General features: G+C 34.0%; 1 protein-coding gene across 7 annotated transcripts in view; it reads right to left on the reverse strand.

The window, feature by feature from the left end:
• GPHN (gephyrin) overlaps positions 1–20,627 on the reverse strand; it is a 784,704-nt gene that overhangs the window by 592,212 nt on the left and 171,865 nt on the right. For all 7 annotated transcript variants that reach the window (XM_037832495.1, XM_037832502.1, XM_037832496.1 and 4 more), the window contains exon 2: positions 8,637–8,715. In XM_037832495.1, coding sequence (XP_037688423.1) covers positions 8,637–8,715 — 79 coding nt within the window. The remainder of the gene's footprint in view (positions 1–8,636; positions 8,716–20,627) is intronic.

Raw genomic sequence — 20,627 nt, forward strand, 5'->3', positions numbered from 1 at the left:
TTTGAATTTATTTCAAAATAAAATTAAAAAAAAAATATGCTAAATCTACACTGCCTGTGCTCTGTAAAAGGAACAACAAAGCCTGGGTTACTGCACATCTGTTTGCAACATGGTTTACTGAATATTTTAAACACACTGCTGAGGCCAACTGTTCAGAGAAAGATTCTTTCAAAATATTACTGCTTATTGGCAATGTGCTTGGTCACCCAGGTGTTCTAATGGAGACGTACAAAATTAATGTTTCCATGCCTGCTAACACAATATCATTCTTTAGCCCAGGGATCAAGGAGTCATGTAGACTTTCAAGTCTTACTATTTAAAAAAAATACCTTTTGTAAGGCTATAGCTGCCACAGACAGTGATTATTCTGATGGACCTGGGGCAAAGTAAACTGAAAACCTTCTGGAAAGGATTCACCATTCTGGATGCCTTTAAGAACATTCATGATTCATGGGAGGAGATCAAAATATCAACATTCACAGGAGTTTGGAAGAAGTTGTGATTCTAATCCTCATGGATGACTTTGAGGGTCCTAAGACTTCAGGGGATTTAAGTAATTTCAGATGTGGTGGAAATAGCAGAGAACTAGAATCAGAAGTGGAGCCTGCAATCACGTGATAAAACCTGAACAGGTGAGGAGCTGCTTCTTAGAATAGCAAAGAAAGTGGTACCTTGGAATCTACTCCTGGTAAGGATTCTATGAACATTACTGAAATGACAACAACGAATTTAGAATATTACATAGTTTTAGTTGATAAAACAGTAGGCTTTGAGAGTACTAACTCCAATGTTGAAAGAAGTTCTACGGTGGGAAATGCTATCAAACAGCATCGCTTGCTACAGAGAAATTTTTCATGAAGAGTCAATCAATCTGGCAAGCTTCATTGTTGTCTTATTTTAAGAAATAGCAACAGTTACCCCAACCTCCATCATCCTGATCAGTCAGCAGTCATCAACATCAAGGCAAGACCCTCCACTGGCTGAGGGCTTAGATAATGGTTAGCATTTTTTTTCAATAAAATATTTTTTAATTAATAAACCTACATTTTTAGACAAAATGCTATTGTACACTTAATAGACTACCGTACACGTAACATAACTTGTAAATATGCAATGAGAAACAAAAAAATTCAAATAACTCACTTCATTGTGGTATTTGCTTTATTGCAGTGGTCTGGAACTGAACCTGCAATATCTCTGAGGCATGCCTGTATTTGCTTGCTGCTCTGATGTTAGGTGCATATATTTATAATTGTTGCATCTTCTTGTTGAATTGATCACTTTGTTAACATACAATGACAGTCTTAGTCCCTCCTAACTGTTTTTTACTTAAATTCTACTTTATGTGGAATAAATATAGCTACCCCAACTCTCTTTTGGTTAGTACTTGCATGACCTATTTTTTAACACCCATTCACTTTCAACTCACATATGTCTTTGAATTTAAGGTGAGTCTCTTGTAGATAGCAGATAGTTGGGTAATAGTTTTTTATCCATTTTGCCAGTCTCTGCCTTTTGACTAAAAAGTTTAAGCCATTTAAATTTAAAGTCACTACTGATAATGCAGGACTTCAGCCATTTTGCTATTTAGTATTTGTATGTTTTACACCTTTTTTGCCCCTAAATTTTTCCATTAATGCCTACTTTCATATTTATTTTATTTTTGCATTATACCATATTGAGTTACTTCTCATATATATGGTAAGCTTTCAGTTACCATGACATGAAAAATTAACATCCTAAATATTTAACATCTATATTTGATTTGGTATCAACTTGACTTCAGTAGCATACACATACACTGTTTGCATATAATTCTGTCCCCCCACCTTTTTTAGTACTTTTTACAAAATGTCTTTGTACACTGAAACTATAGATTATTATTTTAAAGCCTGTAGGAAGTAAGAAGTGGAGTTACATACTAACAAAAATACAACACAGTAGTACTGGTATGAATAATTACCAAAATGGTTACCTTTATTGGAGGTCTCTCTGCCTCTTTGAAACACTGTAGTGGCCTTTCCTTTCAGTCTGAAGAACTCCTATTAGCATGGCTTGTAGGGCAGGCATAGTGCTGATGAACTCTCTCAGCTTCTGTTTATCTGAGAATGTCTTAATCTCTCCTTCAGTTTTGAAAGAAGGTCTTGCCAGATACAAAATTATTGATTGGCAATTATTTTCTTTCAGCACTTGTGTATCAAACCACTGCTTTCTTGCTTGCACAGTTTCTGATGAGAAGTTGGAACTTAATCTAATTGGGACTCCCTTGCACATAACATGTTGCTTTTTGCTTTCAGGTTTCACAACTCTCTCCTTGTCCTTTGAAGTTTATCCTGTTTGATGTTCTCTAGGCTTCTTGGATGTGCATATTCACATCAACTGCTAAGTTTGGGAAGTTTTCTGTCATTCAATTTCTTTTGAAATTGTCATTCAATTTCTTTGCATATTCCTTCTGCTCCTTTCTCTTTCTTCTTCTAGGACCTCCACAGTACTTATATTGGTACTCATGATAGTGTCCCAGAGGTGTCTTGGGCTATTTTCACTTTTGATAATTCTTTTGTCTTTCTGCTCCTCAGCCTGCCTCATTTCAAGTGTCATCTCTTTGATTTCACTAATTCCTCTGCCATCTCCAATGTACTGTTAAAAGTGTCCAGGGAATTTTTCATTTCAGTTATTGTCTTCAACTCCAGTAGTTCTGTTTGGTTCCTTTTTAAAATTTCTGTCTTTACTGAGATTCTAATATAATTCATTCATTGTTTTCCTGATATCCTTTATTTCTTTCTCTGTATTTTCTTTCATCTCCTGGAGCATACTGAAGGATCATGTAAAAAAAAATCTTTGATATGTCCACAGTCTGATTTTCTTCATTGCTGTTTTCAGGATTTTTGAACTCTTCCTTTGAATATGCATTCATTTCTTGTTTCTTTGTCTTATAATCTTTTATTGCACTCTGTACATTTTAATATATTAAAATGCTAACTGGAATTTAGTTCTTAAGATGTCTATTTCTTGAGTTTGTAACAGGCTGTGATATGACAGAAGTCTTCATTGAGTGTGAGCCCTCCTATCAGAAAGGTCTGCCCAAAGCAAAGGCAAAGTGCAGGGTCCTCCCTCTCTTTTCTGGGCCTGCAAGTTGACCAGGGCTTGTGCTTGCTAGTAGCCTTAGTTCCCCTGTTTACAGGAGTTTGAATGTCCCCTCTATTTCCCAGGAAACAGATCTTCTTCCTCCCTTGGGTATTCCACTGCTGGACTTAACGCTGATGAGCCTTTCCTCCAGGCCTTCCACATTAATCGTGTCTTAACACTGCTTTCATTGTCTAAAGCTTCTTTTGCCTGAATGGCAAATTCTGGGAAGGATGGCACACTGGAGAAGAGCTTCTCAAGTCATTCTTTCCCAGCTAGAACAAGTCCAGGGTTCCATAAAAGGAGAGCTGAAAGGCTCCAAACTGCCCTCAAGTGGGGATAAGGGAGAGGCTAGGAAGGGCACCAGTAACTCCTTCCATGCTCCCCAGCCAATGCAGCCCTTCACCTATCTTCAGCATCTCAGAGGAAGCTTACCCTCTTTAAATCTCCCCAGCTGCCTTTGTGCGGGGTAGGATGGAACAATGGACACCCTCAGAATTCCAGCAATCCAAAGTAACTAATCGTAAGTCATGATTGGCGATTGGTCTGTGTCCATTCTGCAACTTGGGGAAGTGAATTTTTACGTCTCTTTATTGCACAAGTAAGCTATGCCTGGGGCTGTGAGAGAGGGGAATGGGTGCCAGTAATGGCCCAGTGGAGAGAGCAATTTACTAGTATATACTGGAATTTATTAGCCTCTTCTTCATGCTCTTCCCTGGATGACGTACAGTGTTCTACTGGACTCCTGAGTTTTGAAATAGTTGATTCAGACAGTTCTTGCCTGTTTAACAGGCATTCTATTGGAGGAAGTGATTACCGGAGCTTCCTACTCCATCATCTACCCACAATACTCCTTATTTGATTTTAAGGAAAAGTACTTATTTCCTACATTCTAAACATTTCCAGTACTCAGAGATACCCAATCATTTTGTGAATTAAATAATTCTTCCTGTAACCTGCTCACATAGCACACATCTAGAATGGTGCTAAACTTTTTATTTTTAGAGAAGTTGTAGGTTTACAGAAGAATCATGCATAAATACAGGATTCCCATACACCACCCATCACCATCACCTTGCACTGGTATGGAACATTTGTTGCAACTGATAATACTTTTTTATAATCATACTTTTTTTTAAACATTAGTTACCTTTGTTACAATTGATGAAAGAGTATTAAAATAGTACTATGACCCATAGCTTACATTAGGTTTATTTTTCCCCGTATACCACTCTACTATCAACACCTTGTATTAGTGTCATACATTTGTTATAATTCATGAAAGAACATTTCTTATACTTGTAATATGAACTAAAGTTCACTGTCTAGAACAGGGTTCACTGTATTATACAGTCCTATGTTTTATCTTTCTCACCTACATAACTCAGTGGCATTAATTACACTCACAATAATGGGCTACCATCACCACCATCCATTTCCAAACCTTTACAATAAACCTAAATAGAAATTCTGTACAAATTAAACATCAACTCCCAATCTCTAACCCCAATCTATCCCTTGGTAACCCATAATCTAGACGCTAACTCCATGAGTTTGTTTATTATAATTAGCTCATATCAGTGAGATCATACAATATTTGTCCTTTGTGTCTGGCTTATTGCACTCAGAGTAATTCCTCCAATATTCATCCATGTTCCTTTTTACAGCTGAATAATATTCCATTGTATGTACATACCACAATTTTTTTTACCCATTCATTGGCTGACGGACACTTGAGTTGCTTACATCTTTCGGCAATTGCGAATAATGCCACTATGAACATCGGTGTGCAAATACCTGTCCGAGTCCCTGCTTTCAATTCTTCTGAGTATATAGCTAGTAGCAGGATTGCTGGGTCATATGGTAATTCTATGTTTAGCTTTCTGAGGACCTGCCAAAGTGTCTTTCATAGCGGCTGGGTGCTAAACTTTTAAGAGCTTTTTCAAGTGAAATAAAATGAGACACATGCGTCCCACACAATCAGCACTGGCACAATACAGGCATTCAATTTATTGGTTCTTTTCGTTTTTATGTTTTCTTTCTCTTTTGATTCTTAAATGGATTTTAACAATTTATATAAGGGAATCTAAGTTCAAATCATTATTTATGCTTACTAGTTTACAAATAATCATTAAGAAATCTAAAGCATAAATATGGTAATATGTTTTACCTCTCATCTTCAGCACACAGTCAATGGGAGGTTAAACATAGTTTTGAGAATCATCCCTATAGCGAGCTCAACTGAATAAAATTCAAAATAAAGTACTTTTTACATAGCACCTCTTTTGCATATAATGGTCATCTCTCCAGAAGAAACGGGATAAATTATTTTTATCTACATATAGCATGCATCCCTCCACTTAAAGAGAAAAAAAATTTAATTATTACATCTTGCTAAGAGAATCTTCTAGTATGCACCAAAATTACATATCACATTAGATATGTTTCTATGTATTTACATTCCAATATGGTGTTATTATCAAGTTAAACTTGATAACAATTTTCAATGTTCCATTGAGAGGCAGCAACTACAACAGGAGGTTTTATAATACAACTCAAATTGATAAATTATGCATACAACTAAAGAAATCAATCTAAAATTTTTTTATACCCACAAACATAAGATAAGCTAATCAAACTAAATTGTTTATTTCAAAATTTAATTTGCACGCAAATTATCATTGCAAATTTTTGCACATTCATTAGTAAAAAGTAAACTGTCAAGTTCTACTTTGTCCTACCATAACACCTACAGGATTGTAACAGAAACAAGTAGTATTAAAGTAAACAACCACCCAAAGAAAAAAGCTCGTCAGGTATTTCCTTCATCTTCTTCTTACCGCAAGTAAAATTCTGCTCCCATTATTACAACCAATCAAAAGTTAGGGACAAGACCAGAAAGTCCTTAGAGAGTCACAATTTTTCACCCTTCTTTTCTCCAATGATATCCCTCCCTCATGTTCACACAACAGAGCTTACTTAGCTCATTCAAGCCCAGTGATTGGTTTCATTACAATGGAAGCAAAATCTTGGGGTCTGTACCATACATACATGGTTTAGGTAAATTACAGACTTTTTATCGTAGTATTACAAGAGCTCAACAGAGGTACAGAGTATAAGTTAGTCACTTTGGGCTCTGTCTTTCCATCCCTTCAGGCAACAAACCTCTCATCTGGCTCTGACTACGTTAGATTTAAACATCATTTTATAAATATATAAATACCTGATGCAGATTTCTGTACTTCTGTCCAAAGAAATTCTGTACCTGTTCATTTATCTGATTAAGGAACAAAGTACACTGCTCTGAGTGCCAATATTGACCAGATTAGCCTTAGTTCTCTCTAGCCTACTTTTTTATTTTTTTATCTCTGTCATTCTCCCTTCCTTTCTAACAGCATTAGTGCTTGAAATACTTATTTCCCTTTATCACCAGCTCCTTTCAGCATCAGCTGCTCAAGTAAATGAATCATAATATAAATCTGTCATGTATATTAACATAAGATATCTATTCAATTCAAATATATTGCTATAATAATATATTTTATTTGGAACATCTATTAAAATCACATACACACACAATTCTATCAATCATTACACTAGTCTGGAGTACTCATAAAACGTCAATGATTTTTAAGGATGGCATTTTTGTAACAAAGATATTTTCGACATATTTTCTACACAGTGTTCCAACTCCATATAGAACCATCTAGCATATATGAATCAATGAACGGTAAAGATTTACACCAAGAGTCTGGGACAGTAAAGAGGCAGCTGGCTTTAAAAAAAATCCTCATTCACAGGGTATATAGTAAATGAATATAATTGCTATAGGAAGGGAACTCAATATCATTAACAATTTTGACAATTTTTAATAATGAAAAAGTTATTTCCAAATCCAAGTGGGCAATCAAGAACAAGTTCTTCCTCCCTGAATTCTTACATTTTTATATACTAGACACTCTAGTGCCAAGAGACTAATGCCAAGAGAATGAAGCCAAATTAAGAGATCTGTATGTTTTAAAAGGGAAACTTTTAGAATGATTTTGTCCATTCAATACAGCAGTCTGAGATTAACTTTCCTTACAATCCTAAGATAAAATTTAGAATGTAGTGATAGGTTATATAATAAATATTCTCCATTTTGGGAAGAAGTAACAAATTCTCTCAAAACACTACAACTTGTTATTATAATCTATATTCAACTGAAATTCTTCACATTTTCCTCACAAAGTCTGAATTAAACAGATCTATAATTCTATTGTACAAATAATACATTTTACAAATAATTACAATTTATTTTATTCTTTCAAATAGGTAAAATTAGAAATTATGTTTTCTCTCATATCCATGGAAAAATAGAACCCTTTATGCAAATAAATGTAATTCAATATCATTTACTAAATGTATATATATCTACAAAGAATAACTGTAATGTATTCTTAATTAAATTTTTGTAGGACAGGGGACAACTAAATTTTCATTGAAATACGGGAGAAAATAATGACAATCCTTTTTAGTGAGTAAAAGAGAGAAAGATTGAGGGGAAAAAGAAGAGATTTGGGTTTAGAAACTCACTGTGAACTCATTACATAATGAACTTCAACATTTAATACATTATCAGCTCTCTGTTCTCTAGTGACTATTTATTTAAAAGATTTGTCAATCATTAAGGGATCACTAGCTTTCAGGTTCAAAACAACCTTATGTTTTATTTGTTGCAAAAATTTCAGTGATTTACTAATGAAATTTGTCAGGGGTACATTACATATGATCTGGAAAAGACTGATTTCTAGGTATAGTTTACGGCACACAGTAAATAAAGCACCTGATACCACTCAATTTTCAATTTTATGCTGCCCCATATTTAGCTTCAATTATTTTTTTTATAAAGGGAAGATATGTTCATACAGAAGACAGTAGGCTTATTTTCTAGTAAATATAAAACTGTATAAAATTAATTAATTTAGAAAACAAAGTTATATTACAGAAAAGTATACGTTAATGAAGAATGGGATTGACCCATGAGCAAAAAATAATAATAAATGAGACCTAAATAATAAACACTCCAAAAATTCTCTCTATATACAACTTATTAACATAAACACATTCAAAAAAGCTTAAAATGGATTTGTACCAATTCAATATCAAATTTCAAAGCAAAATGAACTGGTAATCATTTTGCCTGGCTAGTATCTACTGCCATATCAGCAAGATATCATCAGCCATTAGTGCTACCCTTGAAAGTCAATCATTAATCATGATACCAACCCTTTTTTCTAAAATCTCTTCTATTTCTTAAAAACAAAACAAAACTGTGCCATTAGGCATCATGATATGGAAAAAAAACTGTAAGAAAAGCAGAAATTGTGGTACCTTAAATCAATTCTGAGTTACACTTTAAAAAAAAAAAGCTACAAAACTATGAAATTTTAACTTATCTTAGTTACAATTTAATACAATATAAATATAATTAAAATCATAATTTTAAATTATACTGAAAACCAAATACTCACAAAGAAGGATCTTGTACCAGATCTTTGAGATTTATCCCACTGCGATCTTCTGCAAGATTCCTGAAGCAACTATCACTCACTAAACAAGGGCAAAAGGAAAAAAAAAAAAATTAGTATTAAAAAAAACATTTGATGGATGTGATGTTTTGAATATATATAGAAAAATGTGCCTAAATTTCACCCAAGCTATTTTACATAATATAAATTTCTAATTATTTTCCAGTGAGATTCTATCATTCAGTGGTCTCAAAAAGTTACTAAATCTCTCTGGACCTCAGTTTACTGAAATATAAAACTATGAAAGAAAATTAAATGATAGGTTTTCTAAACTAGATGATTTCAAAAGTTTTCAGGAAGAATTAACATTTCCAAACTCAGTCATAATAAATTTTTAAATACCCTTAAAACTATATATTTGCATATAATGCTTTATGATTTACATTTTGTAATGTAAATGTTACTACTAAATATAAATGAAAAACTACTTATGTAAATGCTACTGCTAACCAAAATGAATTTTGAAATTAAAATTGGCTCTCTGGACAGGGTTTTTCCAAACAATAGTCAACAATCTCTTGGCCTGCTACATTTAACAACAAATATTAACATTCAATAACAAGCCAATATTTCAATAACAAGCCAATAATTTAAGCCCACAGACTTTATATAATATATAATGTAAAAAACAGTAAATACGTGGGTCCTTAATATAAACTAAATTTTGAACTTACTTTCACAAAACTAATTTACTACTACAAAGTGGCAACTCATTGCCCTCGTAACAATGTATAGGAAAAAATAAGTTACCCCCAAAAAATCATTATTTTAAAGATATTGGCGAGTAATGGAAGCAAAAAGGAGTAAACTAAACTTACAGAGAAGTAAGATCTCTTCTAAATTGAGCTGAACCTGATTGTTCACATTTCTGGGAAAATTTGCCATTTGGAAACAGGATAAAGATCAGAAAGAGGTGTACTAGTAACAAAAAGAAACCAGCAGCACCCCTGATGATTCATGGGCTGGCATGACAAATTAAAATCTAGTGGAGACCCAAAACACAGGCAGTTTTCTTCCTTGGAGATTCGCTGAGTGCTAGGATGGCACAAGAGGATTTGAGTGGGGATTTGGGCTAGGTCAGAAGTCAAATAAAGGGATGGAGAATAAAGTGAAGAGGGAGTGTTTGTAAAACTAAAAAAAAAAAATTAAAAAAGAAAAGAAAAGGTAAATAATATTTTCTGTAGTTTTACGGTAATTGGAAGACAAAGTCACACTATACAAGGTACAACTTACAACATTCAGTGCAGAATTTCATCAAGACCTCAAGACAGGCTCTCAGCCAAACCCCTCCCCCTCATTTGCCTATTTGCCTTCTGACCTATGAATATGAGTAAAGGAGGCAGGCCAGAAAAACAGAGAAAAATCTCACACAATTTCAAAGGACTAAGTACAAAGTCACACTGGAGAAAAAGACTTGAAACACAAAAAAGGTCTTGCTTTTAAGACATTTAAAATAAAAAGTAAAACAAGTATATCAAAAGCTGCCACTCAGACTCTAGCCAACTCAATTCTTGCTTGAATTAAGGTGTCCAGCCCCTCATCATATTTTTCTAATAGAAGATTGAGGGAAAACATTTAATTAATTTCTTCTATTCTACTGTAAACACTATTTGGCATACAATAAAATTATGAAATCAGGAAAAAGAAAATGTGATCAGAAATCAAGGGAAAAAATAAATACAAGCAGACTCAAAGACAACAGAGTTAGAAGACTGGACTTGAAGAAAACTAATGTGTTAAGAAAAACAGAGGGGAAAAATGTTCCCATGATAAAAAGAAGAGACTTTCAACAAAGATGTAAAATTTACGAAAAAGAAACAAGTGCTAATTTTAGAACTGAAAAAATGTAATAATCGGAAATTAAAAAGGCAATGTGTGAGTTATAATAATACACAACAGAAAACAGAATTAGTGAACTTAAACCAAGATCAACAGAAAGATCCAAAATGAAGCAGCCAGAAAAGAAGACAAATGAAAACAACAGAGCATAAGACTGAGAAGTCCAACATATATGTCATCACAGTCCCAAAAAAGAAAAGAGAGCGGGTAAGAAGCAATATTTTCTGAAAAAAAAAATGGCCAAGAATGTTTTAAATCTGATAAAATACATTACCACCCTCACTGAAGAAGTGTGGCAAACTCCATATTGGAAAAATTAAAAAATTACGTCCAGTACTCAACCTACTAAAAACCCAAGGTGACAAAAAAATCTTAAAAGCAACCAGGGGAGATGGCGGCACAGTGGGGAGTTAAAGTTAGTCAGTCTCCCCAGAGCAACTAATAAATAACCAGGAACAACTAATAAGTGATCGGGAATAACTTCTGGTGGACAACCTGAACGTCCACACATCATATACCAACCTGGATTGGGAGGAATGCCTGAGATTGCAGTGTGGAATACATGACTAAAATCTGTGGACCCAAGCTCGGAGCCCCCTCCCCCAATGGCAGCTCAAACTGCAAAGCCTCACTGTGATAGTGAGCAGCACTCGCTGAACAAGTGAATATTCCTCAGTCCAGCTCCAACTGGGTTTTAATTGGCAAATATGGACTGCTCAATGCAAGCTACAAATCTGCACAAGCAGACAGAGACTTTTAGTGACACTGACCTTGAAGAACCAGGGTACTTCTCTGTGCTGGAAGGAGAGCCCAAAGGACCGGGTGCTATTGCTGGCCGGCGGGTGAAAATGGGGGGCATGGACTGGCCCTGAAAGGGGGCTTTCTGTCCCATTTTCTCTCTCTCAAACTGAGCAGCTCAGTGGAGTAAGCCTCAGCCATTTTCAATTCCCAGCACTCTGCAGTGGAGAAAGCCTCAGCCATTTTCAGTTCACAGTGCTCTGACCCAGACAAGGGTGGAGAGAACAGAGTCAGAGAGACAAAAAACCGATTTAAATGGAAATGAAAACTCCCTAGGGGGGTGTACCTTCCCCAAGAGGAAAGAGGTGGTGCCAGCTCTACTACCCTACTTCCATTCAGAACCAGAATCCAAGAGCCTGGGGGAAATAGCCAAAACAAGAAACTAAGGAGGCCAGAACTCATTAAACCAGTCAGGAGCTACAGGCTGACAGGTGCCACCTGCTGGGCAGGTTAGGAAAAACACAGCAGCTTGAGGCCTCATAGGGTGTGTCAATCTTCTAAGATACACCCACAGGGAAACCTGATACTGAATATTGCCTCCTTCTGGGATCTGAGCCCATTCTGGTCTGGGAAAACCTGACTGGGGTAACCAAGGAAACCAGATACCTAGAAAACAGAAAATTACAACCTGAACTAAGGAAAACAAAGTTATGGCCGAGGCAAAGGAACAAACTTACACTTCAAATGAAATACAGGAACTGAAACTAATGCTAAGTCAATTTAAAAAGTTTAGGGAAGATATGGCAAAAGAGATGAAGGCTATAAAGAAAACACTGTGCATACATAGGGTAGAAATCGAAAGTTTGAAAAAACAGCCAGCATAATCTATGGAAATGAAAGGTACAACACAAAAGATTAAAGACACAATGGAGACACACAACAGCAGATTGCAAGAGGCAGAAGAAGACACTCAGGAACTGGAGAACAAGACACCTGAAAGCCTACACACAAAAGAACAGATTGGGAAAAGAATGGAAAAATATGAGCAATGTCTCAGGGTACTGAATGACAACATAAAACACATGAATGTATGTGCCATGGGTGTCCCAGCAGGAGAAGAGAAGGGAAAAGGGGCAGAAGCAATAACAGAGAAAATAATCAATGAAAATTTCCCACCTCTTATGAAAGACATAAAATTACAGATCCAAGAAGCTCAGTGTTCCACAAACAGAATAGATATGAATAGGCCTACACCAAGAAATTTAATAATCAGATTATCAAACATCAAAGACAAAGAGAGAATCCTGAAAGCAGCAAGAGAAAAGTGATCCATCACATACAAAGGAAGCTTCATAAGACTATGTGCAGATTTCTCAATGGAAACCACAGAGGCAAGAAGGAAGTCGGGTGATACATTTAAGATAAGGAAAGAGAAAAACGGCCAACCAAGAATACTATATCTGGCAAAACTCTCCTTCAAATACAAGGGAAAACTTAAAATATTCTCTGACAAACAGACAATGGCAGAGTTTCTGAACAAGATACTTGCTCTAAGGAAATACTAAAGGGAGCACTACACACAGAAAGGAAAAGATAGGAGTGAGAGGTTTGGAACACAATTTTGGGTGATGGTAGCACAGCAATGTAAGCACACTGAACAAAGGTGACTGCGAGTATGGTTGAAAGAGTAAGGTTAGGAGCACGTGGAATACCAGATGGAAAAAGGAAAGATAAAGTCTGGGACTGTATAACTCAGTGAAACCCAGAGTGCTCAACAATTGGAATAAAATGTACAAATATGTTTTTTTCATGAGGGAGAACAAATGAATGTCAACCTTGCAAGGTGTTAAAAATACAGAGGTATTGGGGGAAAAATATAATCAATGCAAACTAGAGACTATAATTAACAGAAACACTGTATTATGCTTCCCTTAATGTAACAAAGGCAATATACCAAAGCTAAATGCCTATAAGAGGGGGACATAAGGGAGGGGTATGGGACTCTTAGCATTGGTAACATTGTCTGACTCTTTATTCTACTCTTTCCTTTGTTTCTTCCTAGCTGTCATTTTTTTTTTTCTTTTTCTTTTGTCTCTCTACCTTCTTTGACTCTTCCTCCTGCTTTGTGGAAGAAGCAGAGATGTCCTTATATAGACAGTGGGGATAGTGGTGAATACATAAATATGTGACTCTACAGGGAACCATCAACTGTTTACTTGTTTACATCAACTGTTTATTCCATAGGATGGAATGTATGGTGCGTGAACAAAACCGCCTTAAAAAAAATGGGTTGATGAAGAAACATTGAGGGCACTATACAGAGTGAAATAAGAAAGACATATAAGGACAAATATTTCAGGGTCTCACTGATATGAACTAATTATAATATGTAAACTCACAGACATGAAATACAAGTTACCAGGATATAGAATGAGGATAAAGAATAGAGAGCGGTTGCTTATTATGAGCAGAATGTTCAACTAGGTTGAACTTAAATGTTTGAAATGCACAGAGATGATGATAGCAGATTTTGAGAATAACTAACAGTGCTGAATGGTGTGTGAAGGTGCTGGAAAGGGGAAGCTCAGAGTCATGTATGTCATTAGAAGGAAAGTTGGAGGTTAAAACATGGGAATGTATAAAACAGTGACCCTGTGGTAGACAATGTCCATGATTAACTGTACAAATATTAGAAATTTGAACCAGAACAAATGTACAATACTGTAAGTTAATAATAGAGGGGCATATAGGGAAAAAAATAGCTATTGCAAACTATATACTACAGTTAGTAGTATTTTAACGTTCTTTCATCAGCAGTAACAAATGTACTATAACAATATATGAGTCAACAGTGGAGAGGGGTTGGTTAGAGGTATGGGAGGATTTGAGTTTCCTGTTTTTTGTCTGTATGTCTTTTCTGGAGTGATGAAAATGTTCTAAAAGTTGGAAAAAAATTAATTGTGGTGATGGATGCACAGCTGTATGATGGTGCTGGGGGCAACTGATTGTACACTTCGGATATTTGGAAAATTGTATGGTATGTGAACAATCTCAAAAAAAAAAAAAAAAAAAAAATCAGCCAGGGAGAGAAAAAGGATACATCACCTCCAAAGGAGAAACAGTAAGATTTAAAGCTGAGTTTTCAACAAAAACTATGAAAGCCAGAAAACAATGGATTGATAAATTTAAAGTGCTGGAGGAAAACAAAAAAAACTATAAATCTAGAAGTCTATACCCTGATAAAACAGACATCAAAAATACAGAATAAAACTAATTTATATTTTAAAATATTTACAATATTTTTACATTTATAGCCTAAAAGCTAAGTGACTAGTTATTTGCTATTTCAACTTAGTTTCATTATGCATATGTTTGTGAGCTGTTTCTAACCTACATGAGAAACAATAAGTACATAACACTTGCCTTGTCTCTTATAGATCCATTGACTAATATTTATTTGCGTTTTGTATTCCCTTTTCTTACAAAGAACCTCTCAAATTATAAGCTATCACCCCTGAAATATGGATCTGCCTCTGACAGAAAGGAGTAAATATATATATAAAATATATTAACAATGATGCATTAAAAATTTTTAAGTGGAAAAAGTTTGGATTCCTTTTTATCTCCTGCTGTTGTTTTTTAGTATATGTGGTAATACACAGAACATAAAATTTACCATTTTTAACCATTTTTTTACTGTACAATTCAGTGGCTTTGATTACTTTTACAAGTGTGTGCATCCATTACCACCTTCCATACTACAATTTTTTCAGCACCCCAAACAGAAACTCTTTATCTGTTAAGCTGTTACCTCCCCATTTCCCCTACCTCCAGACCCTGGCAATCTCTAATCTATTTCCTATCTCCATGAATTTGCTTATTCTAGATATTTCATATAAGTGGATTCATACACTACCTATCCTTTGTGTCTGGCTTATTTCACTCAGTATAGTATTTCCAAGGTTTATCCATTTTGTAGCATGTATCAGAACTTCATTTCTTTTTATGAACTTTACTATTTTTTTTGCAGTTAAGTGGAATAATTTTGATTAATATGTAATTTTCATTCCATATTTAACAGAATCAGATCCCAACCTGATTTATGATAAATATTCTGCTTTCATAATTTTAACACAAATGCTCTTTAACATACCAGTTCCTGTGTAGGTCCAAAAAGAAAAAAAATGAAAGGTTGGCACAGTATGAGAAAAGCTAGTTTTCAGCTAAACTGAACTATAATTGAAGATATAACATATTACATTATAAAATTTGTTCTAATAAAGTTTGTAGCCCAATCTGGCATATCTGAGAGCTTAATTATAAACTTCAAGGGTCTGAAAGTTTTGGAAGCTTATTAAAATGGAATATACCTTTGTTCCTTAAAGGTATGCTACTCAGATATCTATGAATGAGTTTTGCTAAAGAACACACTTTCTAAAATGCATGTCCCATTCAAATTTTAAGTTAAAAACAAATCAAGGAATTCAAAGAAATTCTGAAAGTTTGGCTACCTAATAAAGTATTTTTTTTTTTTAGTTAAGATATTTTTTCACCAACACAGTAAACTTTTTTTGGAATTGTAAATAAGACGATACTACATTTTAAATAAGTGACTATTTTCACATGTAAATCACACTGAAATCATCCTTTTTGCCAGCATATCTATTTGTTTTTCCCCCAGTATATGCCAAAGAGAGGAATTACTATGCTTCTTCTTTCCCTCTACTGACTAATGAACATGCCTCTAAACAGCATCACAAAAGTCAAATAAAATAGGAAAAATTACAAGAGAAACATGTAATTTCTGAAACAGCATAGTATTAATATGAAAATTTTTAATATGCACTTCAATATGGTTTCTGTTGATATAATAAATTAATGTACAGGGGAAAAATAAAATTACTTAGAAATATTTGTAAACTGGACGCTTTTGTAGTGTTCTTAGCTAATCATATGCAATTTTTAAAATATGTTTTTAACTTTCTGGTCAACAATCAACATAATAGTTAACATTATGTGCTAAATGTCACAAAATGGGATAAACCAGTAATAGACCAATCAAACAGAATTGAGAGCTTTAAAGAAATCCATGCATTCATGGAAAATTAACTTTTTTTTTTTAAGTGGAATTGCAGAGCAATAGAAAAAAAAGAGAGTCCTTTGGAGAACTATTCTGAGACAACTGCATACTCAAATGGGAGAAAGTGAAAGTAGACTACTATCTGAAAGCTTGCGCAAAAATTAAATTCTAGTACAGTTTAGACAAAGTGTGGAGAATCAAATTTATAAGCTCTCAACAGATAATTCAGGAGAACATAAGGAAAGAATTTTAAAAGAAGACACAGTAAGCATAACTATTAATAATACTGATAAATTTGACTATATTAAACTTAATTACTTCTATTTATCAAAAGGCTTCATAAATGAAGTGAAAAGACAAGCCAAAGACCAAGAGAAAATGTCTGCAACCATATAACCTACAAAAGATTAAACTCTATAAAATATATATAACTCTTACAAATCAATTTTTAAAAAAGAGACTCTGGTCAAAAAGAAAGTATTGGGCAAAAGATTTGTAGTGGCAATTTACCAAAGAGAACATCTAAATGGCTAAAAAATATTCAATATGGGGCTCAACTTCACCAACTGTCAGGGATATGCAAAATTAAGCTACCCTCCAGAATAGCTGAAATTAAAATGACTGAAAATATCAGTGTTGGCAAGTATTGGAAGCAGCCAAAACTGCTGGGGGAAATGTATATTGATACAACCACTTTAGGAAATAGTTTTTCATTATCTAGAAAATATTAAGATATGCATAACCTGACCCAGAATTACACTCCTGTGTATATACCCTAAATTAACCCATGCTTATGTCTGCCAGAAAATATTCTAGAAGAAAATTCACAGTAGCATTATATATAATAGCTCAAAACTGAAAATAATATAAAAGTCCATAAACTGTTGAATAAATAGTGATATAATTCATCAATGGAGTACTACATACCAGTGAAAATGAACAAATGAAAGTTACTCATAATGACATGGATAAATCCAACATATGATGTTGAGGGGAAAAAAGCAATACACAAAGAATACGTACATTTATATAAAGTTTGAAAGCAGGCAAAACTAACTCTAGTGTCTAAAGATGTACACATGGTGGTAAAACTACAAAGAAAAGAAACAATTATCACAAAAGTAAAGATACTGTTATACCAAAGAAGTTGAAATGGAGGTGGAATTGAGAAGGTCACAACTAGGGGCTATGACTGTTTTCTATTTCTGGGCTGACTGGTAATTACACAGGTGTTCAATTATAGTGTCCCTTTAAGATTTATGTATTTGTGTTATATTTCACACTTTCAAAAAGGTAATACTAAACTCATATTTACCAAAAGTTCCAATTCTCAGTTGCACATTTATAAGTCCATCAGATTCAGCTCTAAGAGTAATGAGAAAAAAAATGGTGTGGTAGGCAGCCTCTAAGACCGCCCCAATGATCCCTGCCTCCTGGTATTCACGACCTTGTGGAATCTCTTTCTCTTGAGTAACTTATTTGTAACCAACAGAATATGACAATGTTGAGGGGATGTTGCTTCTGTGATTAGGTTACAAAACACTGCAACTTCCATCTTGCTACCAGACTCTCAATATATTGTCTTCCCAGTGTATATGCTTTGATAAAACAAGCTGCTATGTTGCTGAGGCCCACATAGCAAGGATCTGAGAACAGCCTCTGGCCATAATACCAGCTAGGAACTGAAGCCCTCAGTTACACAGTCTGTCAAGAAATTTAATTCTGCCATAAACCATGTGAGCTTAGAAATGGATCTTTCCTAGTTGAATTAGATGAGACCTTAACACTGGTCAATTCCTTGATTACAGTCGGTAAGACCCTGAAGCAGAGAACCTAGTCAAACTATGCCCAGGTTCCAGATCTGCATAAACTGCAAGATAATAAATTTGTGTTTTTTAAGCTCCTAAATTTATGGCAAATTGTTACTTGGCAAAAGAGAACTAATACATATGGTATTATATTAGATGACTTAGAATGTAAATATAATATACAATATTTCAGTATCATGTACTAGAAAATACATTATTACCCACAGGATATCATGGAAGGTCTTTCTGAAGAAGGCATGGGAACGATCATTTTGCTATAAGTCAGTCCTCAGTAGTCACCGATGATGGATAAGTAAATTATGAAATATAAAAATATAAAGTACTCCTATAAATATACAATTAGCTTTCACAGGAGTTTGTATAGATATACATAAAATATCTTAGTTTTAATATAAACTTATATTAAAAGTATTCATCCAGGATAAATCAAGCAATTGAAACTTCTAAGTTCTAAAATAATCAAAAGCCTAATGATCTATCAGTCTTTTCAAAATTTCTTCAGTACAATGGAGTGGAAACATTCTATACAAACAACATATATTTAAATTCTCAATAAATTCAGATTTCACTGTAACTAAAAAAACCTTTAAGATCAAACCATCCAAGTACATCCCAGAAAAATCTTAAGATCTGAATCATAGGTATGGAAGTACCCAGAATATTAAGGTTGGAAAGAACCATGCTGAATATCTAATGCAACAATGTCTGGCAAATAAGAAAATTTATTACGTAGTTTTCAGAGCTAGTGTGCAGCAAACGCTTTAACCTCTGGACTTCCAATTTTATGATATTTCTGTAATATGGCACTATTTTTCCTTACCTCCCTACTACTTATATTTTATTTGTAGCACTTCTTGATAAATATTTTGAAGGATTTCCATTTATAAAGCTTTACATTTTAACAAAATGGAAACGTTTTATTTTTGCTAATTTAGAAAGTTAAGTACCCCTTTTAATTCTACCCCCAAGGGTAACACTGTTAACAGTATTATACCATACACACACACACACACACACACACACACACCACCACCACCACCACCACCACCACCACCACCACCACCACCACCGACCACCACCATCATCATCATCCAGTCATCATCATCATCCAGTCTCTTAAGTACATTTTTAAAAATAAAAATACTATTCTAAAATTATATCTTTTCTTACTTAACAAATATAGCCTGGATATCTTTCCATGTCAAAACATAAAGATTAGTTCCTTCTGGTTAATGGCATCAAAGCATAAGACTAGATTGATGAACCATAACTTATCAGTTAAATGGTTTCCTTTTATTTCCTCCCCTATTTAAACCACCTGTATTTCTTTCCTTAGTACTCATTTCTATAATCTAATTGATCTGTCAAAGAGAATGGTCAGACACACACAATATTTATTTATTTATTTATACAACCCTTCAGAAAGATTGTGCAAGTGTATACATCTATATATCCCTACCTATCTTCTGGGGAAATGTACCAATTTTAAAGTATATGCACACAAATCATTTTCAGTTTTGTCAGATTGGTAGGTAAAAATAATATTATTCATATTTCAATATACTACTATATATATGCCTTTTAACTTTATCTTAGCCTATAAATGCTTATTCATATTAACAATACTTTCATTGAAACATATTACTAAAAAAAATCTATAAAAGAATGCATTACCATACAATTAGTAAATATATGCACATTTTTCTTCTTCCTCTAAGTACTATCCATAAGGAGGAGACATATGAGACATTTTGGGTGTTCTTGTTTACTTTTACTTTTGATTTTTATTCTTTTTATTATTTTTGGAGTAAAGGAAATGATCAAAAAATGACTGTGGTGATGTATGCACACAACTATATGATGATACTGTGAACACTGATTATACACTTTGGATGATTGTATGGTATGTGAAGTATCTCAGCAAAATCGCATTTTTTTTTAAAAAAGGGGGGGAACATTACAGATTGGAAGACGTCCTTTGATTTATTAAGGACATTATAAACATCCCAGAACCATAGGGACTGATCAACAATTATAAGAATATAGAAGAACTATTCAGTATAGAAGAGGAATCATCAATGATAACATATCTTTATAAAGACTAACCTGAAACATCGTTTAGCACTGACTTAACAAATGATTCTACTTCTAAGATCTTAAATGGCAATAATTAGAATATGACTAATAGGAAAAAATCTTCTAAATCATCCTTTTTTAAAACCTAATATTGTTTATAGTTGCTCTTTGCTGTCCAGATTTTCTAATTTTTTTGTAGTTGAATCTTTTCATTTTCATAACACTGTAGATGTAATACACTGTAACAATATTTTTGGAATTTAATATATGGGATGTGGATAAAAGAGGAGAAAGAGAGGAGGCTTATCCTTCTAGATATCAAAATGTCCTTACTCTGAAACAGCAATAATTCAAATGGTGTGGTAATGGCCC

Source organism: Choloepus didactylus, chromosome 4 (genome assembly GCF_015220235.1).
Source record: "Choloepus didactylus isolate mChoDid1 chromosome 4, mChoDid1.pri, whole genome shotgun sequence".
Lineage (NCBI taxonomy): Eukaryota > Metazoa > Chordata > Mammalia > Pilosa > Megalonychidae > Choloepus > Choloepus didactylus.